The sequence below is a fragment of the Canis lupus genome, chromosome 2, assembly GCF_003254725.2.
Source record: "Canis lupus dingo isolate Sandy chromosome 2, ASM325472v2, whole genome shotgun sequence".
Taxonomy (NCBI): domain Eukaryota; kingdom Metazoa; phylum Chordata; class Mammalia; order Carnivora; family Canidae; genus Canis; species Canis lupus.
This window is the reverse complement of record NC_064244.1, coordinates 28629433-28655443: the sequence shown is the minus strand read 5'-3', so window position 1 is coordinate 28655443 and position 26011 is coordinate 28629433. Positions and strand designations below refer to the sequence as shown.

The 26011-nt window shown below is 51.9% G+C and overlaps 1 protein-coding gene across 1 annotated transcript; it reads right to left on the bottom strand.

Annotated features, from left to right (window-relative positions):
• Positions 1-16251: 16251 nt before the first annotated feature.
• Positions 16252-26003, bottom strand: ANKRD16 (ankyrin repeat domain 16; the record flags this gene model as incomplete). Its single annotated transcript, XM_025445096.3, has 7 exons — positions 16252-16994; positions 18260-18338; positions 19281-19442; positions 19723-19831; positions 21953-21995; positions 23375-23595; positions 25552-26003. Coding segments are annotated over 7 exons (1224 nt in total), but the record flags the coding sequence as incomplete, so codon positions are not given.
• Positions 26004-26011: the final 8 nt, after the last annotated feature.

Sequence of the window (26011 nt, the reverse complement as noted above, 5' to 3'; positions counted from 1 at the left end):
TTGGAGGGTGTGTGACCGGGCGCTCGGAGGTGGGGGGGCCAGTGCGGGGCGTCAGGACGCCTCTGGGGGTCGGGGACTTTCTTGGGGGCTGGTTCCCTGGTTTCCTCCAGGTGACGGTGGTCTGGCTAGGAGGCCGGTGCTGCTGGCCCTAGGCCGGCCTGCACGCAGGTGTCAGGGGCCAACCGTCCCATGTCGTCCGTGGAGGCCGGGACGAAGGGCGAGGACCGGAGGCCAGCATCCCGGAGGCCGGCCACACGGCTGCCCTTGGCTGCGGACGGAGCACTGACAAAGTACCTTGTCCTTCGGGGGTGACTGCGGGCCCACAGGCAGGAAGTCTCCTGCCATCTCAGAGCACCTCGCGCCGCGCCCCGCACGCTCGGGGAAGGGGGTGGCAGCAAGGGGCCTCCCGTTAGGGCGACCAAGTGCTCGGGCCCCGAGGCCTTGTCCCCAGCTTCCCGGGAAATCCCTGGTGAGTGACAGAGAACCAGACAGAAGCCGGTGGAATGTGCAGATCCTGGAATTCCTGGCGCGCGGTCCCTGGAAGGGGTGTCGTTCTGCAGCAGCTGGCTCGGTGGCCGTGGGGCAACGCCGGGTCCCCCACTGTTCCCAGAGTCCCCGCCTTCGTTTGTGGCGTTTCCTCCCTCAGCGTGGGGCCCCCACGGGGACGCCCCCACCCCCAGGCTGCCCCTGGCTTGTCTTCTCTAACGCCATCCCACCTGTTTCGCTTCCCATCCTTTCAAAGTCCTTCTGACACGAGTGCAAACTACTGTCTGGAGGTTGCGTTCCAGCCGGGCACCGGTGGGTGTTGGGGACACTCGGGTTCACCGGGCCCCTGTCACCAGCATGTGAAGTGGGCATTATTGAGTCCTCTGTGCACCTGAGGAGCAGATGCCAGGACAACCGGGACTCGGCCAGGTCACCAGGGGGTTAGCGGCGGGACAGGATTCAGACTCGAATTGGATCCCTCCTCGTCAACCAGTCCCTGGGGACATTACACCTCGCAAGGGACATCATGCCTCTACAGACTACAAGTGGTCCCTTAACTTCTACGTTGGAGAAGGGAATCAAGAGCAAGACTCACCTGAGATCACAAGTGAGCTGGAATGCTCTTCACACCTTGCTTCGGGAAGCCCCCAGGCCCCCCCAACACACGAGCTGCCCCTCTCGTGCTATTCCCTCCACTAGGCTCTGACGTGCTGAGCCCAGGGGCTCCATGTGGGTAATCACCTTGTCTAGTGCTCTTAGTGGGGGAGGGGTAAAAAGGAAGACACGGAGGGGAACAATAGAAGTTTCCAGGTGTACGACTCCATATAAAAAGACAAGCTGATTATGGATAAAGAAGAGGTGGTCGGGATCCCTGGGTGGCGCAGCGGTTTGGCGCCTGCCTTTGGCCCAGGGCGCGATCCTGGAGACCCGGGATCGAATCCCACATCAGGCTCCCGGTGCATGGAGCCTGCTTCTCCCTCTGCCTGTGTCTCTGCCTCTCTCTCTCTCTCTCTCTCTGTGACTATCATGAATAAATAAATAAAATCTTTAAAAAAAAATTAAAAAAAAAAAAAAAAAGAAGAGGTGGTCTGTGTATACAACGGAATAGTCCTCAGCCCTCAGAAAGGATGAACACCCACCATTTACATCGATGTGGATGGAACTGGAGGGCATGATGCTGAGTGAAATGTCAGTCGGAGAAGGACAATCATATGGTTTCACTCATACTTGGGATATAAGAAATAGTGAAAGGGATTATAAGGGAAGGAGGGGAAACTGAGTGGGAAAAGTTAGAGAGGGAGACAAATCATGAGAGTGGTTTGGGTATCACCCAGTAACTGGGTGACGGGCACTGAGGAGGGCATGTGATGGGATGAGCACTGGGGTTTATACTATCTGTTGGCAAATGGAATTTAAATTAAAAAAAAAAAAAAGACAAGCCAATGAAAAGATGGGCCAGAGACTTGACTAATTCTTGAAGCAAGACCCACAAATGGCCAACAAGCAGGTGAGAAGATGCTCAGCATCAGGGAAATGCAAATCCAAAGCGGGAGATACCACCTCACACCCACGAGGACGGCCGGAACAGAAAGGACAGACAATATGACGTGCTGGCCATGATGTGAAGAGAGTGTGAAGTGGAGCAGCCACTTTGGGAAACACTCTGAGCGCCTCAAACCATTAAACTCAGACATTGGACGTACTCATACCTGGGGTTCTCCAGGCCCCAGAAACTCCACTCCTGTTCTGCACCCGAGAGAAATGGGAGCTGCGTGTCCACACAAAACCTTGTAAAGGAACATTCACAGCAGCCTTAACCGTGAGAGTCAAAGGGTGAAAGCAGCCTGACGTCCATCAACGGATGCCCGAGCCGACTGTGGTCTCTGCTGGTGTTACTGGGCCACAGGAAGGGATGGGATTAGCCACATGCTACAACACGGGGGAGCCGAGTGCACTGGGCCAGATGAGAGACCCCCACAGACCACACGTTCTGGGGTTCCCAGGTATTTGTAGATCCTCAGGAGCCCTTGCGGGGTGATGGGCGGGGGGGTTGGCATTTCCCTGTGATGCCCCAGGGTGACTGTGGTGCTGGCAGCCCGACTCCGTGAATAGTCTAGAAACCACTATATGGCATATGAATTACTCACAAGCTGCTTTTTCCCCCTGGAGTTTCCAGAGGGCACTGTGCCCCTTCCTGCAATTCATCTTGGTTTGTATGAAGCTTAATTACTTGAGTTTCAGTTTTTAAATAGCATATAGATTTTTAAACCCCTCATAAGCACTTTAGCAAATACTAATATAGCATTTATTTTATTTTTTTAACTAAAATAGCATTTAATATCTGTTTTCAAGGTTTCTAAATATGTAAAGCATTAATTTTTTTGAATTTTATTTATTTATTCATGAGAGACACACACAGAGAGAGAGGCAGAGATACAGGCAGAGGGAGAAGCAGGCTCCATGCACCGGGAGCCCGACGAGACGGGTCTCCAGGATCGCGCCCTGGGCCAAAGGCAGGCGCTAAACCGCTGCGCCACCCAGGGATCCCAGCCTTTGGGTTTTTAGGAAGATATTTACAGTTTGTTCAAAGAGGTCTATTTACACTCCGCCCTAGATTGACCGAGCGACCGGAGAGTCTTAGGAATGACATCTTGGCCTGGCGCTTGCTGGTCTTGTCGTTCCCTTTGGAGACCATCCTGAGGACCCAGGAGGACCTCGCCCTGGGTAGGAGGGATTCAGTGATTAAAACCAGGGTGCAGAGGTGCTCGGCTGGCTCAGTCGGTAGAGCATCCTTGATCCTTGATCCTTGAGATCCTTGATCTCAAGGTTGAGTTCAAATCCTGCAAAGGGCATGGAGCCAACTTAAAAAAAAATCAGTTTCATCAATTAAAACAAAAAAAAGTGTGTGCAGATGGGCATAGGCAGGGAAAACCACACGAAAAGGTAAAAGCAGTGTATTTGTATAATGAGAGGATGATTACATCGGATCCCCTAAAATGGCCTTTCAGTATGATTATGATGTTTTAAATAAAATGTGGGTTAAAATATTCACTTGCTATTATACCCACTCAGGGGAATCCTATGTAGCAGCGAAAAAGTATAAGCATGTCTAAAAAGCACTAGGAAGGAAGGAAGGATGTCCAATCGTCATGGAAAAAAAAAAAGAAAGTGAATTCCAAAAATAAAGTAGTAATAAATAAGACAAAATATTAAAGGACGAGGGTGTATTTTGTAGTACCCTCCCCTGGTATGTATTTGGTTGCACACATATAAAAATCTAGAAAGCTAAGCCATTAACTCTGGTTGTTTCTGGGAAGAAGGCTAATAGGGAACTTTCACCTTCTGTGGTCATGTTTTTATATTATTTGTATTATTTAAACGTACGTATTTCTATTTTAATAAACATCTGAAGCATATTTTTAGACATTTCTTCCTTTTTGTGTTTTCCTGCACTTAATCATATACTGTTTGGGGTTAGCAGTTTTAAAAAAATGTAAATCATTCTTTTTGCTACCCCGTTATTGTTTTTTCTTTTGTAATTTCATTTTTTTTAAAAGTCTAATTTTTGAACTTGGGTTCAAGCTGAGGCTTGCACACACCCGATTTCAAACCAGCACCGTATTTAGCTTCTCAAACGCTCTTGCTCATGATGCAGAGAGCAGCTCTTCTCTCGAGCGGCTCCTCCTTCCTCCCTCAGTGACAAGGGTGAACTCACCCGGCTATTTTCGACTGCAGTAATGATTTCCTTCCTGAAAGCTGCCTTCTCCATCTTCTGTTTTTCCTGTTTATTGGAGGGGAGGTGATGTATGTTGGCTAGCTGGACCTGGCCATCAGGAAGAACGGTGAGCAGCTTCAGAGAGAAGCTGGACTTAGTTGCTGACCTCTGTTAAGAGCTATCATGTGGAAAAAAAAAAAAAAAAGAGCTATCATGTGAGCAGCTCTCAACTTTTTTTTTTTTTTTTTTTTTTTTACAGTCAGCTATGGGCTACCTGGGTGGCTCAGTGGTTGAGCATCTGCCTTCAGCTCAGGTTGTGATCCTGGGGTCCTGGGATCAAGTTCTACATTGGATTCCCCACAGGGAGCCTGCTTCTCCCTCTGCCTGTGTCTCTGCCTCTCTCTCTCTCTCTGTGTGTCTCACATGAATAAATAAATAAAATCTTTTAAAAAAATTAAAAAAAGAAAAAGTCAGCTATAGTGAGTCTTTGGTCTAGTCTTTGGTTCTAGGAACCCCTCAGTTTTGAGGCCTGGGAGATGAGACCACAGAGATGGGCACCACGTACTTTGGGGTGCCCGCCCCTCCCTCCCACAAGGCGGAACAAACAGGATGCGATGGTGATGTCTGTCTCAGGCAACACCCTGACAAATATTTGCTCTAAATCATAAACCTCATCTTACTTTGGTCAAAGGTACTTTTTGAGCCTTTATAGAGAAGTAGGCATTTCATTTATAACACAGCGCTGAACATACTCCTTGCCTGTCGGCCGGGGGGACAATCTGTAATCTGTACTGTCATTAGCCCCGTGGAAGTGTCCAGACTAGAGAAGGGAATCCTGTTACTCACTGAACATAACTCGTGAAGAAGGACAGGTTTGAGATGTTTTGTGGGTCAACCATGTTGAAGGACATGACCTGCCTGTGAAGCACACCACCTCGTCTTGGGGTTGAGAGGACAGGGGAAGTTACTGTTTGTCCCTAAGGTATGGGAAAATGTTTTCTTTCAGCCCCTGTCCCATCCTGGGACACTGGCAGCTGCGCGAGGTCCCAGCCACAAACCAGCCAAAGCTGTGGCAACAGGGCTGGGATGTCCTGGGAAGTCCTGTCGAGCAGGTGCTTCTCTCTTCCTGGGCTTGTGTTGCCTTGCGTTCAGGAAAGCTCTCGTCTAGATAAATTAACCCAAGCAGTACAGGTGATTGCATTTCACCATCTCGGTCTCTGTGCTGGGTCCCTGCAAGAACCAAAAGGCAAAGCAGGGGGAGAATGTGGTCACCAGCAGCCCACTTTTGCAGGAGACTAACATGGGAACAGTGTGTTTAGCCGTTATCCCTGGGGTGCCGTAGATGCTGGGGGTGGCGGGGGGGCGTGGAGGGGGACTCCGGCATGCCAGGCGGTCAGGGGGACGCTGAAGCCAGGGAGAAAAAGAACGTTTCCCAGGCTCTTCCACCAGCTTATCTGCAGGCAACATGAATGTCCTGGGGCAGGAGCCTGGATTCCAGGCCGCCCCCAGATCTGATACCTGAGAGGGAAGGCAGCAGACCCTCCCGACTATCTGGAAAGAGCAGCAAATGCAGCCTGTCCCCTTCACGTGGAAACGCCCCGGGGGGACACTGTGGACACTCGTTACTTGGAGGGCACGGAGCTGGCTGTATTTAGAGACACGTGGTTGTGTGAGCTCAGCCGAGTCACTAAACTTGATTGAACCTCAACTCGATTGGATGGTTTCTTAGATTTAAAGATTTAAGATATGGGGGCATCTGGGTGGCTCAGTTGGTGAAGCACCTGCCTTCGGCTCAGGGCGTGATCTCAGGGTCCTGAGTCGGGCTTCCTGCTCAGCGGGGAGTCTGCTTCTCCCTCTCCCTCTCTCCCTGCTTGTGCGCGCGCTCTCTCTGTCTCTGTCCAATAAATAAATGAAATCTTTAAAAAAAAATAAGAATTTAAGATATGAAAATCTTTGATACTACTGGGTTATTACTGGGAAACCACCACCACCCAGCAGGCCACGGAGGCACTTTGAACAGGCTACAAATGAAGCAACGATGCTATAGCACCGGCCCGTCGCTCGCTCTGCATGCCAGGCGGCGTGCTGGGTCGGTCCTGTAGGCTCTCTCCAAGTGAGCCCACCGAGGACTGTGGCGCCCAGTCTCGCGGACGGAGGAAGGCAGGGCTGGGATGTAAGCGGCGTCCTGGGGTGCCCAAGCCTGCGTCCCTTCCACTGGCTCCTGGCCGGGCGGTGGTGAGCGCAGGGCACGCAGGAAGGGGACTTCTCCTGGGCCTCTGTGCATCTGGGTGGAGCCACCTGTCTGGTTTTGCTGCTGCCAAGAGGTCATTCGCAAGCCTGCCCGTGGGAGAGCCGTGTGACCTGTGGGGTTGCCCCTTCCCGGCTTTGAGACCACAAGCCAAGGACTCCAGGAGGTGGCTCCACTGCTTAGGGGAGGGGTGGGGGGTGGGGGTGGGGACAGGTGCCAAGAACATCCGAGTCAGAACCTTCCATAACCAAGAAACACACCTTTCTTCTGTTAAGCTTCTGAGATTTTGAGGTTGATTATTTCGGCAATGGTCGAGAGGCTGGGCTCCAAATTCAGCTCACTTCATGTTTTTTTTTCCGAGTTCAGCTAACAAATCGAGTTCAACAGAACAAATTAAAGGGCACATTGTTTTCCCCCTTTAGAGAAAGAGGCCAAGTTGACACATGAATTAGCATTTCATTGAGGGTTGCCAGACCCTGCGCGTGAAAACACAGATGCCCAGTTAAATTTGAATTTCACACAAACAACAAATACCATTTTTAGGATGAGTGTGGTCTGTGCCATCCTTGGGACATACATATACTGAATGATAACTCATTTATCTGAAATTCAAATTTACCTGCATCTCATCTGGCAACCCGGATCTCATTCTATCACATCCTTGCTGTGGATCCTGCTCAGACAGCTTTCCCCATCATCTCCACAAACCTTACTCCCCCACCTTCCAGTCCTGGGATCGAGTCTTCCTGCGAGAAGCCTGCTTCTCCCTCTGCCTTTGTCTCTGCCTCTCTCTCTCTCTCTCTCTCTGTGTCTTTCATGAATAAATAAATAAAGCCTTTTTTTTTTAAAGATTTTATTTATTTTGAGAGAGAGTGCACCCATGTGAATGGGGCAGAAGGGGCAGAGGGAGAGAAAGAGAGGGTCTCCAGTTGACTCCAGTGCGGGGCTCCATCCCACGAACCTGAGGTCATGACCGGAGCCAAAATCAAGAGTTGGCCACTTGGCCGCTTAGCCGAATGCACCTCCCAGACGCCCCCAGGCTTGCTCTCTTTTTGGATTTTTGAGGTTTTTTTTTTTTTTTTTTTTTTTAGATTTTATTATTTATTCATAAGAGATCCAGAGAGAGGCAGAGACACAGGCAGAGAGAGAAGCAGGCTCCCTATGGGGAGCCCGATGTGGGTGGGACTTGATCCCAGGACCCTGGGAGCACGCCCGGAGCCAAAGGCAGATAGATGCTCAACCGCTGAGCCACCCAGGTGCCCCCGGATTTTAGAGTCTTGAGCATGGAGACAGATTCTTTGTCTAGCACTCGCCCATACCATTTGCTCACTGAACATGTATTTGCGGAGGGCCCGTGCCACAGCACACACGAGATAGGTGGGGGCGTTGGCGTCGTGGCTTCCACCGTCTTGCAGGAAAGACAGGCATTACTCAGTCCCAGTTAGGAGAAGGAATATTGCCAAGTGCAGAGACCCTAACGGTCCCCCAACGTCAGTTTTCCTCTAGCACTCATGTGGTTGAGCTGCGGCCCGTGGGGCATGGATGGAAATGTCACACAAGCCACCTTAAGAAAGGGCACATGACCTCCCTTCGTCCTTGTCTCCTTCACAGGTTGGTGGGCTGGCCTGGACCCCACACAAGGGCCACCTGCTCAGGATGGCACAACTACAAGAAGGGTGGACCTGGGTCACCGACGCTGTGGGTCTGGACTGACCTGACTCAGCCGACGTTGGTTTTGCCCAGGCTCTACCTAAGGAGAGAAATTAGCTTGTGTTTATGTTGCCGTAACTTGGGGCTTAGGTTCGCTCTGCTTGGAGAGTTTCTATCCTAACTGGGGTAGGCAACCCATGGGGTGTGAATAGAGGACAATGGAAGGTCTGAGAAGGAGCCATGACACGTGAAAATGTTTTGGCTGACCTTTTCCAGAGCGTGTGCGTGCATGACAGGTCAGGGATGTGGGGGTTGTGAGAATGTAGTATCCACACCAACAGTGCTGATGTCCCTCTTTCTTTGCATTTGGAGCATTTTTCTCTACTTATAGAGCAGTTCCTATCAGCTGGGGAGGGAAGACTGTGAGACCCGGGGCTCCGAACCCAGGGGGGAGCGCAAACCTCCAGCTGGAATTTGCACCACAGCCTTCCATGTCCATCTGAATCTTTGGTGATTGTGGATTTTCAGAAAACAGGGAAAATATGGGCCGCAGAGACGAAAGCTCTAGAACTCTGGGGGTTGCTTCCAGGCTCCTGGTGCTGCCTCTCATCCCAGCTGTGCCACCCCGCCCCCCACCCCCCCACCCCCGCCCCGGCCAATCACCCAGCGAGCCGAGCCTCCCTGTGTCTGCATCTTGAGAAATGTTGTTTTTCAGACATCACTTCAGCAATGTTGCCGCTTGTTTTGTTTTTTCTTTCACTTATAAACATATTCCCCACATCTTGTTCTTACTATCTGAATTTTGTGATGCTACTTAATATAAAAAGGACTCTTACAAATCAACAAGAGGAACAGAACAACAGACAAAAGACAAAGCAAGAGGTTGACTTTATAGATGGTCCCTATCAACTGCCTGTATCACGGGCGGGGTGGTGGGCTCTTATGACGATGCTGCGCTCGGCCGCCTGGCCATGGGACCTGCCTCGGCGAGTGCGACGGGGGTGTCTGCACCAACAGAGCAGACATGACAAAAGCACTGAGTCCTCTTTCCTCTCTTGGATCTCTGCCACGGTCATGAAAATGAGCCCAGGCTTGCCTGAGGAAGAGCCACACAGTAGAGCAGAGCCAACTCCACCCCACACCAGCCAGCTGGAGTGACCCGGACGCTGACCCCAGACACACGAGTGAACCCAGCTAGCAGCTGAGTTCAGCCAGCATCAGCAAAACCACTCGGGTGAACTGCAGAATTTTTTTTTCTACACTTGAGAGAGAGAAAGAGAGTGTGCATGCGAGCAGGGGGTGAGGTGGGGAGGGGCAGAGGGAGAGGCAGAGAGAGAATTCTAAGCAGACTCCCCACTGAGCTTGGAGCCAGGCAGGGGCTGCATCTCATGACCCTGGGATCACAACCTGAGCACAAACCAAGGGTCAGATGCTTATGTGACTGAGCCACTCAGGGTCCCCACCTGTGGATTCTGAGAAATAATTCATAGTTGTTGTAAGCTTTGTCATTGACTGTTTTCCAAGAAGGCCTCTGACAGTTTCCCCGTCCCGACCACAGCCAACACGGCACACCTCTGGAGCTGGAAGGTGAGGGGCAGCAAGCCAGCGAGCAGAGACTAGCCTGTCGAGAAAGGCAGCACTTCCTTTCCAGGCCCAGGTCTGCAGCACGGCTCTGGACGTGGTTCCTCAAGAATCTACCAGAACTTGTCTCTGAGCTATTGCAACAGTGCTGCGCGCCAGCCCACACCCTGCAATAAATCTCTACTTACTTATGCTGGAACGCGCGCTATGCTCTGCACGCGGGCTATGGCCAGTGACACACATTTACAACGTCGCCTTTGATCCACGTCTAGGAATTTGTCCTCCAGTTGCATTCAGAAGGACAGAGAGATACGTGTTGACCGTTCTGCTGTTTACGACAAGGATTCTCAAGACCTTAGGAACCTCCCGAATGTCTGTCGACAGATTATGGACCATGTGAATGAGGCAGTGGGAAGACGTTCTCGAGACGCCGGGCTGCAAGGACTAATGAGAATCGCCGTCTGGAGTGCGCTGGTATGTTATGAAGCTTGCACAAGAGTAAGTATGACAGGATCCTATTAGGTAACCAGAAGCCCTCTGTGTCTGCCTCTGGTTGGAAAGCCCCCAACAGCAGTTACTTCAGGTCAGTGAACAGGCTGGGGACAGGATTTTTATTTGCATCGTTTGAATTCTTTTTCACCAAAGGAAGATGATTACTAATTATCATAAAAACCCGTTGAAAATCAAATAAGATGCACGAGTGTTACGTCATATAAGCTTCTTTCAAATCCACAAACAGTTCCTTGAAGATGTGACACGGGCCAGGCACTGGGCGCAGTGCTTCTGGGGTTTTTGAGCAAGAAATACCCCAGGGCTGCATGTTGGCAGCTCAACCAGGGCACACACAGCTCCTACACACGGCAGGCTACGTGGTCGGTGCTGGAAAGTGCAAAGCGAAGACAGGGAAGAGATGCAGGAAATCTGAAAGAGGTGTGAAGGCTCTGAGGCCCTGAAGGACGGGTCACTCCAGGAGCTCACGCGGACTCTCCGGCCTTTGAGGACTACTGACATTTCCTGTTCTTCGTGTGCCTGGCGAGTGCTAAGTGGGTTACATGTGGAAACTCCATTGTAGGCAGGTTATTGCCTCATTGTGCAGATGAAGGAATGAGCTTGGAGGTGTGCGCCAGGCCCTTAACCACTGTGTGCAGAGCCGGGCGTGGGGGGGCCTTCTCTCTGAGGCCAGGCAGGTGTGGGGTATTGACTTAGGTTTGGGGTGTACACATACACTAGATGTTGTACTGAATAATCCTTAGCTCCACTCACCCCACCTTGAGGAAACCTACCTTTGCGCTTGCTCCACACCTGAGCCCGAGCAGCTGACCGTGGGCTGGAAAGGCAGGACGATGAGCCTCAGCCAATGCCCTGCTGCATTGCTCCGTGGTGAGAGCTCTCACACCGCAGGTCCGACCTGAGGGTCACATCAGCCCTTCAGAGACGGGGCAGGATGAGGAGATGAGCGCGCACCAGAGGCTCAGACCGTGAGCCTCCCCCACGGCTCTTCTCAGGGATGTCAGAGGAACGAAGAATCTGGAAGGGCTCTGTGATGGGCCTCCATCACGCACAGTCCTTCCCGCGACAGCTGGGCCCTCACTTGGGCCGCATCTCCCCCTACATCACATCACCCCCTACGTGGGGCCTGGCGTCCTCCACACCCCTGCTGACTCAGGAAAGCAGTTTTAAAAAGTCAGTAAAGACCCCAAATGTAGGTTAACGTTAACATATGTGTTCCACCAACCCCATGCCTGCCTGACATTAAATGAGATGCATGCGGGTTGTGCCGGAAACCTGTCTTCCTTCTCGTGTGCATCTCTGCATCCTGGAGTCTCCCTGGCCGCCCTCCCGGGGGGCTTTGGGCCCTACTTCCCCTCCCTCCTGACCTGCCGCAGAGGCCGGCTCTACCAATGAGCCTTCATCTCTCTGGGCTTCAACTTTCTCCCCCAACTCGGCCCTATCTGAGGCTGAAACTCGAGGGTCTCACCCTCTCTGAGAAAATCTATCCTGTCCACCGGTCTTCCTACCTTTCCTTTCTTTTCAGCACTCAGCACCTCCAAGCATGCAGGCCCACTCAGGCCCAGCAGTCCCCATCCCTGCCATCCTGTGGCCCTCGTCCCCACTGTCTCCCAGCCCTGCTGTCCTAAGACCCCACGGCCCCTGTATGCCCGTCCCCACTGTCCCTCGGGTCCTATGACCCCATGGCTCCTCCATGCCCGTTCCCGCCATCCCTCGGCCCCTATGACCCCTCGGCCCCTCCATGCCCTGTCCCTGCTGTCCTTCGGCCCCTATGACCCCATGGCCCCTAGATCTCCGTCCCCACTGTCCCCCGGCCCCTATGACCCCACAGCCCCTCCATCCCCCGTTCCTGCCCTCCCTCAGGCCCTATGATCCCCAGGCCCGTATGACCCCGCGGCCCCTCCATCTCTCGTCCCCGCCGTCCCTCGGCCCCGATGACCCCACAGCTCCTCCATCCCCTGTTCCCGCTGTCCCTTGGGCCCTATGACCCCGCGGCCCCTCCATGCCCCGTCCCTGCAGTCCCTCGGCCCCTCCATCCCCTGTCCACACTGTCTCCCAGCCCCATGCAGCCCTGACCTGGGATCAGACCCGAGTCTCTTTCAGTTCCTACACCCCTGCCTCTGCCTACAGTCCAGTCCAATGACGTCCTCCTAGGTCTTCTCTTAACAAAACAAAACAAAACAAAACAAAACAAAACAAAAATAACACCATCAGGGAATAAAGATGGGCAGCAACATCGAGAGGCATTAGACAGTGATTAAACTAAAAGTGCACAAAGGTTTGCAGAGCGTTAGGATATGCTTTCGACATAACGTCCGGGGACAGCGTGCCCGGGGTCACCTCCAACACGTACACTTAAAGGCCAGGAGGAAACAAGAGTGGTTATTTCTGGGTTGTGGGAAATAGGTGATTTCTCTTCTGCCTTCAGCATTTTGTACATTTTAGAGCCTTGAAAGCTGGTGTGGCCCCGCCGCCAGCCTTCGGGTCTGCCCCCTGCTGGCGGTGTCCTGTAGTGTGTGTGGGTCACAACCCGCACCTGCCCCTCCTCCTCACCTGAGCTCCCTTCCGGGAGTTCTCTTTGACCCGACTTGTGTAATTTCCTTTCTGTTTTAAGATCTCCTTTTTGTATCCTCGCGGGGCCCTTCCCCCTTGGATGCCTTTGTTTCTTTATTTCCTTTTTCCCCGTCTTCCTACCTTGATAGAAGTGTGAACCCTCTTACACTGTTGGTGGGAATGTGAACTGGTGCAGCCACTCTGGAAAACTGTGTGGAGGTTCCTCAAAGAGTTAAAAATAGACCTGCCCTACGACCCAGCAATTGCACTGCTGGGGATTTACCCCAAAGATACAGATGCAGTGAAACGCCGGGACACCTGCACCCCGATGTTTCTAGCGGCAATGTCCACAATAGCCAAACTGTGGAAGGAGCCTCGGTGTCCAACGAAAGATGATGGATAAAGAAGATGTGGTTTATGTATACAATGGAATATTCCTCAGCCATTAGAAATGACAAATACCCACCATTTGCTTCAACGTGGATGGAACTGGAGGGTATTATGCTGAGTGAAGTAAGTCAGTCGGAGAAGGACAAACATTATATGGTCTCATTCATTTGGGGAATATAAATAATAGTGAAAGGGAATATAAGGGAAGGGAGAAGAAATGTGTGGGAAATATCAGAAAGGGAGACAGAACGTAAAGACTGCTAACTCTGGGAAACGAACTAGGGGTGGTGGAAGGGGAGGAGGGCGGGGGGTGGGAGTGAATGGGTGACGGGCACTGGGGGTTATTCTGTATGTTAGTAAATTGAACACCAATAAAAAATAAATTAAAAAAGAAAGATCTCCTTTTTGTCTTGTGAATATTTTTTGCTTTAAAAAAAAATTTTTTTTAGGGGCACCTGGGGTGGCTCAGTTGGTTAAGAGTCTGACTTTGGCTTAGGTCATGATCCCGGGGTCCTGGGATGGAGCCCAGAATCGGGCTCCCTGCTCAGCGGGGAGTCTGCTTCTGGTTTTCTCTCTGCCTCTCCCCACCAGCTCACGGTCTTTTTCTCAACTAAATAAAACCTTTTTTTTTTTTTTTTTGGATCCCTGGGTGGCTCAGCAGTTTAGTGCCTGCCTTCAACCCAGGGCATGATCCTGGAGACCCGGGATCGAGTCCTGCGTTGGGCTCCCTGCATGGAGCCTGCTTCTCCCTCTGCCTGTGTCTCTGCCTCTCTCTCTCTCTGTGTGTCTCTCTCATGAGTAAATAAATAAAATCTTAAAAAATAACTTTTTAAAAAATTCAATTAATTAACATAAAATGTATTATTGATTTCAGAGGTAGAGATCAGTGACTCATCAGTCTGACATCACACCCAGTGCTCATCACATCGCGTGCCCTTCTTAATGCCCCGTTACCCAGTGACCCCATACCCCCATCTCCTGAATATTTTCTTGCATATTTTTTCTAGTAATATACATTAGGCCATAGCTATTTTCAAACGATGAATTCTTCCCTATTTCTATCTCCTTCCAGAGGCTTCTGCCCTGATTAGTCTTAGGAGTAGACCTTCACTGTGGGTCAGGGATGTCTGCAGGACCAGCTAACAGCCCTCGTGGAGGTGGGAGGGGAAACACGTGAGTCGTCAGCGTCCTGGTCACTGGGGAGAGAGCTCTGGGACAGCTGTGGGGGGACGGGGTGGCGGAGGGCACAGTTAGGAGGCCCACACCACCGTGGTCTGGATGATGTCCAGAGGGCTTGAACCCGGGAGTCATGGTGAACTGCAGACCTCACCGTGGTGGCCAACTGGGTTCAAGTGTAAGCAGCTCACGGAGAAAGCCAGGTTTAGGACACAGTGAGTGTGGGACGGGCTGGAAGGCCCAGGCAGCAGGGGACCAGGCTTACAGGGGCGAGATGGCTGGGGAGCACACGTGGAGCGAGGAGACACAAGCAGGGGCACACCAGCTTTTGAGGACAGGCCTTCAAGCAGGTGCTCACGGTGGACACAGAGACAGAAATGTCCGGGAAACCCGGGTGGGCGCTATCCGCCGGGTGGAGGAGGATTCCAGGAGGCAGAAGGGATTCAGACCAAGTCATACCAAGGTGAAAGGATCAGTAACGTGAAGGCTGCACACAAGCTGCTTGCTTGGTCAGCAAGGCCCTTGTTACCCTGCAGAGCAGCAGCGAGGGGCCTGCATGTGTGAGCTGGGGGTACTGGCTACAGACGTCTGGAACAGAAACGGTGCCCAGAGTGGAGTCAGAACAGGGGGGACAAAGAGAGACCACGTGGGCAAGGCACCCAGCACCACAGCTGGGACACGGTACCTGTTCAAGAAGCACGAGCCACCATGCTCATCTGTCACGTAATAATTTAAACCCCGCTTCGTGCCAGGCACCGTCTGGGCTGCGGAGACAGCGAGTGAACTAGGGAGACAAAGTCCCGGCCCTGAGCTCCCGCTCCAGTGGAGGGGACACGCCGTAAAAGAAGCACATGACAACACGTGTGGTGCATCGGTGGAGGTTTATGTACTAACAAGGAGAGAGCAAGGACAGGAGGCCCAAAATCTTAGAGGAGGGGATGAAGTTTTAGATCAGGTGGCCTGGCGAGGACTTCCTGGAAGGCAAGTCAAGCACCCACAATTAGGAAGTGAGGGCATGAGTCACTGCTAGCAGTGACCCCATGGGCAGACTTCCTGGACCGTCCCGCCACCTGTGCCATAGTTAACACCAGTGGCATCCACACCGTCATCCCTGGTCCTCGGGAAGCTTCAGCAGCCACGGTCTACACCACTGGCACAAAGGCAGGACCACGTGGGAAGTAAAAGTGCAGCCTCATACCCCACAGTCTGCTGCTGGCTTATGCAGCAAATGTGAGGGTGCAGATGCACAGGGACCCCCTGTGGAGCTCCTGTAAATCAGGAGCCACGTCATGGGTGTACAGAGGGGAGGCGGCCAGTGCCACACCTGCCCTTCCGTCCCCCCGCAGGTAACAGGACCATCCTCAGACCCAAGGGGCAGTGACACAGGGGCATCTCTTCAAAAGCAGCAGGAACCAAAGCTCCAACAGGTACCCATTACAAGAGGTACCACTTCGAGATCCCAGGATGACAGCACCAGCGGGTGCTGGTGGTTTGGACTAGGAAGCAGCCCATGCCACCTGGGATGACAAAGAACCGGGAAGTCCTACTCCTTCCCTGGCCCAGCAGGACGCTCAGACCCAGCAGGGCTGCAGTAAGTCCTGACTGGTTCACGACCAGCAGGAGGATCCAGTCTGGCTGTGCCGGACGCGTGTGATTTCCTAGGACTGACCTGGACTAATTACTCTTTGCAACTCAGAGAAAATGATCTTCATCCCTTCCCCCCAAAAGGAAAAAGGAAAAGAAGCTGAATGCCTGAGGACGCAGCCTCCCTTCAATCTGTCTAAAGTGCTACAGAATTTTTGGAGTTACGACGTCAAGTATCCTCAACGCCCACGGGCTCTGGTGGGCAGGTGGCTTGGGACAGGAAACAGGATGTGTGGGTTTTAAGAATAAAGTCCCTTTTTTGACCGAGGTGATAGAAAAGTCTAGAAAAGATCTCAGCTGCATTTTTTAGATGTGTTTATTATCTGAAGGAAGCCAACACAGAACCATTAAGTAAAAATAACCTTGAGATTAAAATGTTCTGGCTTAACTAGTAGCGCTTAGAATGCACAAATATTTCCATTATTTCCGTGCAAACGCTTGTGCAGGCCTCTCCTTCCTGGCTACAAAACCCAAGGTGAAACCACTGCAACGGCCAAGAAGCAGCCCAAGAAGGAAGGAAGCAGCAGGTCAGTTGTGTTTGCAGCTCAAACTAACAGCAATCTCTTGTATGGTTCAGTATTGCCACTGCCTTTCCCCATAACGTTCCTCATAAAACACATTCTCTGTTATGTTTATGCGCAGTCACATGCTTCTCTCAGGGCTCTGACACTGACTTCATGAACATCCCTCAATTTCAGGTAAAGGACAGGAGAGGCAGACTCTGGATCATGGAAAGACCCCAAGTGCTTCCCATCTGCCCGCATGCGGGTCACAGAGCCTGGAGCCCTCAGGGCCTGGGGTCTTGGCAGAGAGGGGCCGCAGGCTGGGGACCCCAGCGACGGAAGGAGCAGGAGCGGGTCACCGTGCATGTGGTTGTGCGTCCTCAGGATGTGGCATGGTGGTCGAAGCACCGAAGGATGTCCGCGCTGTGGGTGAGCTGCCTGGCCAGGGCGCCCGAGTCGTCGGGAGAGTCGCGCAGCCCGGACCGCAGGAGGAGCTCCACGCAGGCAGCGTGCTGGCCCGCACAGGCCAGGTGCAGGGCTGTGTGGGGACAGAAGCCACATGGACTTGGAGCAGGACCCTGCAGTGATGCCTGCCTGGCCAGTGGCTGCTCCCAATAACAAGACTCCTTCCATTACGTGGATTTTATACTTCCCTGATTTGGCCCTGTGCTCTTGCCTCTACGGGATCAGAGCATTTCCCCTTTTAACCTGACTGGGTTCGAGATGGTTTTAAAAATAGCAACCAATTAGAGAATTTAAGAGATTTCTATCAAAAGCAATGAAGCAAGTACACAGAAACCAATTTCTTCAAAGTTTGACCAGATGAAAAGAAGAAAACTAGCACTTTGAAAACTAGCACTCAAGGTTCCTGGTGCCGCTAGCCCTAGGATCTTGCGTTCTGGGGACAAAGTCCTGTGTCCTGGACTTGGTGACCATCCTTTGCGGCCACAGCAGGAGTTTCTAAGCATCACGGGGAAGCTTGCAAGGCGGCCGTGGGTGCACAGAAGGTTCATAGGAGGGCTTATTCAACTCAAGTCTGAAGAATTAGCTCTGAAGATATCTTCCTGGGCCTCAAGTTTAAAAAAATTATAGAGGGCTGCCTGGGTGGCTCTGTCAGTTAAGCATCTAAATGTTAGTTTCAGCTCAGGTCATGATCCCGGAGTCCTGGGTTCGAGCCCTGTATGGGGCTACCTGCTCAGTGGGGAGTCTGCTTCTCCCTCTGCCCCACCCACCTCTTGGAAATAAATCTTTAAAAAAAACTTATAGTATTACAGTTTTCTTTTCTTTTCTTTTCTTTTTTTTAAAGATTATTTATGCATGAGAGACACAGAGAGGCAGAGACACAGGCAGAGGGAGAAGCAGGCTCCATGCAGGGAGCATGATGTGGGACTCGATCCCGGGACCCTGGGATCACAACCCGAGCTGAAGGCAGATGCTCAACCACTGAGCCCCGCGGGCGTCCCAGTGATTATAGTTTTCAAATACACTCCAAAGAGAGACGACCTATGAAGAATCTGAACGTGGAGCAGCTGGCAGTGAGGTGGATTTAGAAAGTGCTTCTAAGAGTGAGCATGACTGATTGATCGTGGTACAAAGTAGTCAGAACAGCGGTGACAAGTGGCAGGCCCGCCATTGCCATGGTCACAGACACATTTCCAGAGCTCTGCAAACATGTTGTTTCAAAGAAAGGTGTCGAGCTACTAGAGCAATAGCATGAAAACCAGTGGTTCTAACATCAAGGATTGTGTACTGTGCGCATCCGTGCCCAGTAACTGCCCAGGCGTGTGAGACACGAAGCCGTACCTGATCGGTCCCTTTCGTCTTTGGAGTTGATGTCGGCACCCAAGGATAGGAGCACCTGGATTGTGCTCACGTGTCCTTCCTGAGGGTTGAAATACATGTTACCGGGTGACGACAAGGACAAGCCTTTAAATGCAAACTAGTGCACATCAGGTACTTTTTCTAAGATATTCATGCTAACACTGAATTTTCACACCTGGAGGAAAACTCGCATGGCTCTAAGGTTCGAGGGCCCGTATGATGCTAAATGTGGCTTTTGGTGACATTTGGTCATCAAAACAGAGAATCTACTCTGGAGGCCAAATTACCTACTACTGCAGTCTGGGGCATGTGTCCTGATTCACACGGAACACACAGTTCCAGAATCTCTCCCAGCAAATATGTCTTTGCTGGAACTTCAGAGCAAAGATACACAGTGGGAGATGGTGACCTGTCCTGGACGCTCATCACAGTGTGTGTCACTGTTCACCAAGCACCTGACAGGCTCCCTGGCCAGCTGGCTGCTCCTCAAGTATGGAGCCAGGCCGGATCGCGGCTCCAAGTCCCATCCATCAGCGCCATGGCCTCGGCCACCCTCCTCTCTCCACTGCCTTCCTGGGGGAGGCAGGCAGCAGAGCCCCTTCACAAGGAAACAATTATTCCTGCTGCTGCTGGAAAAGCCAGTGGAGGCAGGTAGCCAGTGAGGCTGAAGATAACCTGCAAAATACTCCTAACGCCTCAAACAGGGGAGTAAGCAGCGACTTTCTGGTGAGCACCTTCTGCAGGCCTGCAGTGGCTTGTACGTGGAAAGCCTCTGCCACTCACACGGTAACTTCTGGAATCCAGTGTAAGGACAAGGCAGCAGGACTCCACATGGGGGGTTCTTATGATTGCAAACAACATTATTCCTGAACATGGAATAAAGGCTGGCAGGAACTAATGCGCAGGCATCATAAGGATCAAGGCAGGTCTCCATTGAGGGGACCCAGGTTCCAGGACCATGACCACATCCCAGGCTTGTCCCTGTGGTGATAGAGAGACCAACCTTAGCAGCGAAATGCAGCGGTGCCAGGCGGGTGGGCTCTGTCCTTGCGTCCACGTCAGCACCCAGCTCCGAGACCAGGAAGCGGAGAGCCTGGTCCTGCCCGGTGACGGCCGCCTTGTGGATGGCCTGAGCGCCCAGGGCGTCCCGCACGGCCCAGCAAGCCTGCGGGTGGGTGGGTGGGGACAGGAGGCCCCAAGTGAGGAGCACGGAGCTGGGCTACGTGCCTCAGACTTCCAGGGCTCTCTGGTCAAGCACGGCACCCTCAGTGGCAGTCAGCCGTCTGGATTCTCCTCCTCCAACTGCTCCTCGCAGGGTCCCCCACACCTGAACAAGGACGTCTGCCTCCCCCTCGCCCACTGCGACACTGACCGCATTCGGCATTGAGGTGGGGCTGGGATTCAAACCTAGGATTGGATGTGCTCCCTGGCCTGAGACCCTATACCTTGTGTTGCTTGAGCAGCAGCCTGGCTACGTCGACGTGGCCGCACTGAACGGCGTCCATGAAGGGTGTGCAGCCGCACCTGTCTCTGCAGTCGGCTTCGTACTGGCACCTGCGGCACCAACCCAGAGCAGCAGGTCTGATGGGGTCCTTGTCCCCTAAACCCTTCCTCACTCCCGTCTCTCCCCCGTCACCAGCCCGTTACCAAAAATCTCAATTCCACGAGACTACTCTCCCTCAGGCACCCTGGGTAGGTAGGACCACTCCTGCTCCAAGCCTCTATCTCCCACCCAGAGGGGAAACCCTCAGGACCCGGGCGTCAGGAGAACGTGCTATCTCCTCACTTCCCTGCCTCCCCCGGGGCCACCCGCCGCCTTCCCGGGCCTGCCCCTCCCACCTGCTTCTCAGGCCTCCCATCCACCTGCCCACTTCCATCTCCATCCTGCCTTTTTCTTTTCCCACTAGCTTTGCTGTCCTATCCTTCTGTTCCTGTTCTTTTTCCTAATTCAGCCTCCGGTGTGACCTCCTTCCGTTCCTGGCGTCTTCCTGGTTCTCCTCTCCTCCTAAGGTTGGATCTCCCTCCTTCTATCACTCCTCCTCTTCCCATTATCCTGTCTGCTTCTGTCCCTCCCGTCTTCCTGTCTGCCTCCTACCTCATCTGCCTTCTTCTGTTCCTTCCCGGCCAACGTTTGTCTTGTCTCCTGTCCTTCCCTTCGGGGTCCCATCCGTCCTACCTCCTTGGCCCTCCCTCTACTCCATTATGGTCCTGCGTGTCCTACCCTCCTCTGGCTCATGATCTTCTCCTGCAGCTGTCCAGCTCTTTGCTGATCCCCTCTGCTTGGAACACTGGTTCTCCCTTCTTCACTTCAAATTACAGCTTTGACACGACCTCACAGAGCCCTCTCTTCTCTCCTCATCTACAGATGGGCCTTTGCTCCCTCGCAGCGCTGCCTAGAGCCCTATTCTCCCCTTACTATTCAGTATCTGCTCAGGTAATCTCTCCCACGCTCATGAATTCAGGCATCATTACTATGTCGATGATGCCCATGTTTGTTTCTCAGCTCACACCCCTTCCTGTAGGCTTCAGATCTGTGTCTGTAGTTGGCCACTCGACAGCTCTGCTCGGATGCCTCCCAGGTACAAGCAACTCAGCACGTCCCAAAGTGAAATTATCGTCTTCCTGGCAAAGCTGCTCCTCCACCAGTGTTCTCTGTCTCAGTAAATGGCACCGTCACCATCACCAGTTGTTTCAGCAAGAAACCTGTCATCCTTGATTCTCCTCCCTCATTCTCTTGTTCAAATTATTCACCTAGGTCTATTGATTCCACTTAAGTATCTCCAAGTGCTCCTCTTCACCCCTACCAGCAGCGTTTTAGTCCAACTATCGTTCTTTCTTTCTTGTTTAACTGCAACGGCCTCCTAGTGTTCACGGCACTCACCCCTGCTGCCCCCCTACCCCAATCCATCCGCTATTTTCCAACCAGAGGATCTCTGAAAAATGCAAGTTTCTTAGTACTGTCCACCCTCCGCTCTGCCTAAAACCCTTCAATGGCATCTGATAACCTAAGAAGAAAACTTGAAGTCCTCACATAGTTCAGTGTCCTCCCTAAGTCTGGCCTTCCTCATTGCACACTGTTCTCCCCATCACTTCTAAGGCTCCAGCACGCACTCAACTTTTCACTTTACCAAGCACCCTGCTTTCTCCTGGCTCTGAGCATTCCTGGGGGCTGTTACCTCTGTCTGGAATGCTGCCCCGCCTCCTGCTTTCAGCCTCATTCATGTCCTAGCTCGAGTATCTTAGGGGCCAAGATGCCTCACTCCCCATCAAGTTGGGTCTTCCTGGCATGTGTTCCTGGGGGGATCCTGCAATTCCTTGGACTCCTCAGACTCGCAGGATGTGAACAGTGAGTCCTGTCTGCCAGGCTGTGAGTTCCAGGAGGGGACCCAAGCTGGCGGGCTTCTGTTGTAGCCCGTGCATCTGCTACAACGCTTAGTGAGTGCTGACACACTGAATATATGAATGCTTGCTGAATGAACAGATAACACGGGTGGTTTTTTTTCTCTCTCATGTTACTTAGTGATTTTTGTTTTATACTCTTTGAGCTATGTCCTTTCTTCATTTCTCTTTTGGTACTTTGGTTTCTTTCTAAGCAGTTTTTTCTGAGCTTTTTCTATAGCATCGATACTGTCACAATTAGTGAATCTTTTCCTCCATTTGCTCTTTTGTTCTTACCTCTGTAGAAGCACCTTTACTGCCTCTAAACAGCCATGCATTGCTGGGAGAAGACAATTGAGAGAGCTTTTTAGTGCAGGTATAAAACTCTTCTTTCCTCTTCTCTCTTCCCCATCCTTTAGCTAGAGCTTACGGGAGGTGGCAATTAAATTAGGGACACTGTTACCATCCTAGAAAAATAAAAATTTAGCTGGATAAGTGGTAACGATGATGTTTTCACTTTTCACTTAATAGGCACTTAGCCAACACTCGATTATCTGGTCTTTGTGAGCACTTCCATGGCAAATTCTCAGTCCTAAACTTTCTCTTCATTCTTGTGCTGCAAATCCTTAGGGCTGGCCAGGTTTTGCCCAGGAAATGCAAAACATATTAATAATGATCCATGACAAAGTGGGCAGGAATGTAATTCTCCTACTAAAGAGAATGACACTCAATAAAGATTTCAGCTCTCTGTTCTCCACTATTTTCTGGGAATGGCTAGGTGCTGATGGTTTCTAGGGGAGCTAGGCAAACAATTCAAAGCAGAGGAAAGTTTTTCTACCACTCGTCAAGTTTTAAAAAGAAGTCCTTGGTTCCTAGCTGCTCTCAGTACCTGTAATAATTGTATGCATATTTCCTAAACTGAATCATGTCACAGGTATTGACGTTTTGAGAAACTAAGGCCCTGTATCCTAATTCAATGAATCATCCAGAAGGCTAAAGGTCATTTTAAAAAAATTTCTTGATCTGGACTCTTGAGGTCTTTAATATCTGTGTTGTCTTACATCACAGCACTTTTTGCTTTTCACTCATTTAAAATAATCTACAAATAGACGATTCAGATTTAAGGATAATTACTCAGTTGTAGTCCACTGCATTATCACTAGATAAGTCAAAGGCACTCAGGCACAGGTACTTAATTATAAGTACCTATATTTATTTAAATGGCTTAGCACTGTGGTATTGTTGAGGCTACGTGGACATATCATCTTTTTTTCCTGTGTATAACAGTAACATAAAAGTGATCCTGAAAATAGCTGCACCCAGTTGTTCTGTGCTCACTGTATGTCAAACACTGTGCTAAGCGATTTAAATACATCGTGTTCCTCAATCTCTACAACCTCTACAACAACCATAATGATATGGGCATCATTACCGTCATTATTTTGCTGATGAGGATTTGCTTAACAGTTTGTGTCCCTTGCCTAAGGTCAAAGACAGTGAGGAACAGAACCAGCTTTCTAACAAACTGGGGAGGACAGGACAGATACCCGTGAAAATGAGTGAATACGAGAAAGAAGAACACGTACCAACTTCCATTAGTTTTAGAAACAAACTATATGCTGAAATACCCTAAAGCTGTTCTTACTAGACTCTAACTAGAAGGCATTCTGCGGGGTCAGATGGGCGGGCTACACGTCCCTGCAGAGCTCCTGGCCATACCTGCCGTGTGCAGAGGGGTTCTCCCGATTTTGCTCTCTGTCTTCCAGGCAGCAGGGCAAACTGTGAGCAAGTACTGGAGGATCAGAGGATCACCCTCTCGACTGGCAATGTGGAGACTGTTCCAGCCGTCTTTGTTCTTCAGAAGTGGGTTGGCGCCATGTTCCACGAGGTCCTGGATCACCTCCAGATTCTTCCTTGTGCAAGCCATCATCAAAGGAGTCCTAAAGCCAATCAGAACAACTGTCAGACGGAAGGGCAGCTGAGACATTACAAGCGTGTGGTCAGGTCTTCAGAAAACCCCATGTCTTTGGCAGAGACGGAACACCTAGAGGACTCAGGGGTCTGGGAAGCAGGAAAACTGCTTTAACAACTTCTCTGTCCCCCACCCCCTCCAGTGAGGCACTGGGAGGAATAAGAAAAGGAGAGTGACTAGGATGTAGGCATGTGTGGAGGGGAATGCCGAGGAGGCAAAACTTGCTTCTGGAGAATAGTTGAGAGTATGGGACTGAAGTGAGACACAGTTAAAACCATAGTTTGTCTTGAATATTTGTGTAAGACTTATCCCATTCATTTCAAACAGTAATCGTTTATTAATTGTGCTGAAAAAGGGCTAAACAGAACATCTGACACACTGCCTAGCCATGAGGAGCACACGTTGGCAACACGAATGAAACAGTGTGATTACAGTAAGTTTCTTAGTTGGCTTGTGTCCACAATTATGGGAATAAACTACGCTAATATCAAGGGAGGTGGCTCTATCCTTCTCATATATGATCCTTGATGAGTCATTTCAATTTCATGAGCTTCTGGTTTCTCATCTGCAAAATGAGGGAGACATAACTCCCGGGAAAGCAAGGTCAGGTCTAATCTACCTCCTGATTCCTGGGTTTCAGACCCAAGTCTGGCACACGGCTGGAACTCACTATACCTAGGTGACCTGGAAGGCCGCATCTAGGATCTATCTTCTAAGATTGCCATGATAATAATTAATTAACCAACACTTCTGGGGGGGTGGGGTGGGATATAATAATGAAAGTGAATGAGAAATTAAAAGGGAGAAACCCAGATAAATGAAGGCTGGAAACTTCCAGAAGGACTTCATGGCGGGAATAAATCTTGAACAAGGCAGGATGATTGGAAAAGCAAGGAAGGTATTGAAGAAAGCCAGAAAGGTGAGGATGGGCAAAAAAGTCTCATTGCAATTATACCTCCCAAATACATATTCAGATGAACTTTGTCTGCTTCATGTTTTTGGGGGGGGGGGGGCGGGGGGAAGAGGTCAGTTCCCTATCCATAGAATTACTGTGATACATGAATGGGGTAATGTGTCTCTTGGAATGGTCCAGCAGCAGAAGAAAATCAGTCTTGTGCTAAGTCATAGCCAACGTGCAGCCCTCAAAACATGCCCACGCCGACTCCCCCAACCTGGTGGGCAAGATGCGCTTTATTTAAAATGTAAGTCTACCTGCTGTGATTCATTTCTATCAGATCAGGTGTCCGTTGCAGGCAGGAACTTCATTATGTCATGAATCTTAGGATGCTCGTGACCCTTAGGAGGCCCCCCGGAAGTGAGTACTGGAAACCAGGTCGATCTCACAAAACGCAGTTGGTTTGTGTGATCCTACGGGCGAGCATCTTGTCTGTGGAGGTGCTTCTGCACGTCTGCCCATGTGATAAAACCACATGGGGCATCATCACTCACTGAGCTCAAGTGTCCACATAGGCGGTGAAATCCTGAACAAGCGCACGCACTGCAGCAATGTCAGCTCCTCAGCCTTGGTGTTGTGCGGTAGCTCTGTAAGGTGGTAATTTAGGGGGAGCCTGGGCGCGGGGGGGGGGGATCCCTGGACGCTGCTTTGCAACCTTCTGTGAACCTCGATCCCGAAACAACCTGTTCAAACAACGCCCTTTAGCCCAGCGGGGCTCAAGCTGTACTTAATACAGAAAATCCATCGTCTGATCGCATTCCCTACCGGTTCCTTAATGGGAAATGGAGACACCCCCCCCCCCCCCCCCGCAAGAGGGTTTGCAGGACGTACTCCGTCCTGCAGGGGAGGCTCCTGCAGGGGAGGCTCCGAGCTGCGGTGCCGAGGCGGGCAAGGTGCACGGAATCCGGGGCTCTGCGGAGGAGCGGGGCGCGCAGCGGGGTGGTCTGTGGGGCAACCCCGGCCACCTACCAGTCGGCCCTCTTCAGGCAGTCCACCGCCGCGCCCCGGCCCAGCAGGTACCGCACGCAGTCCCGGTGGCCCTGCGCCGCAGCCTCGTGCAGAGGCCGCTTGTAGTCGCGGTCGGCGGCCTCCACGTCCAGGTCCCAGGTCTCCACCAGGTAGGCCAGCACGTCCCGGTGCCCGTGGCGGGCGGCGCAGTGCAGCAGGGGGTCCCCGGCGCGCCCCGGGCCGCCCGCGCGCAGCTCCTCCCGCAGGGCGCTCAGCCGGCCTGCCTGCACCAGCCGGTGCAGCCGCCGCGGGTCTCCGGGCGCCGCCACGGCCGCCGCCCCGGGGGCGCGCCCCTGAGCCCCGCCGCGCGGACCGGGGGTGCAGCAGGTGCGCCCCGCCCCCGCCCCCGGGGCTCGGGAGCTCGGAGGAACTCTGGGAAAGTTTCCCTCGCCGCCTCGGCCCCGGCGGAAGCGCGGACGGG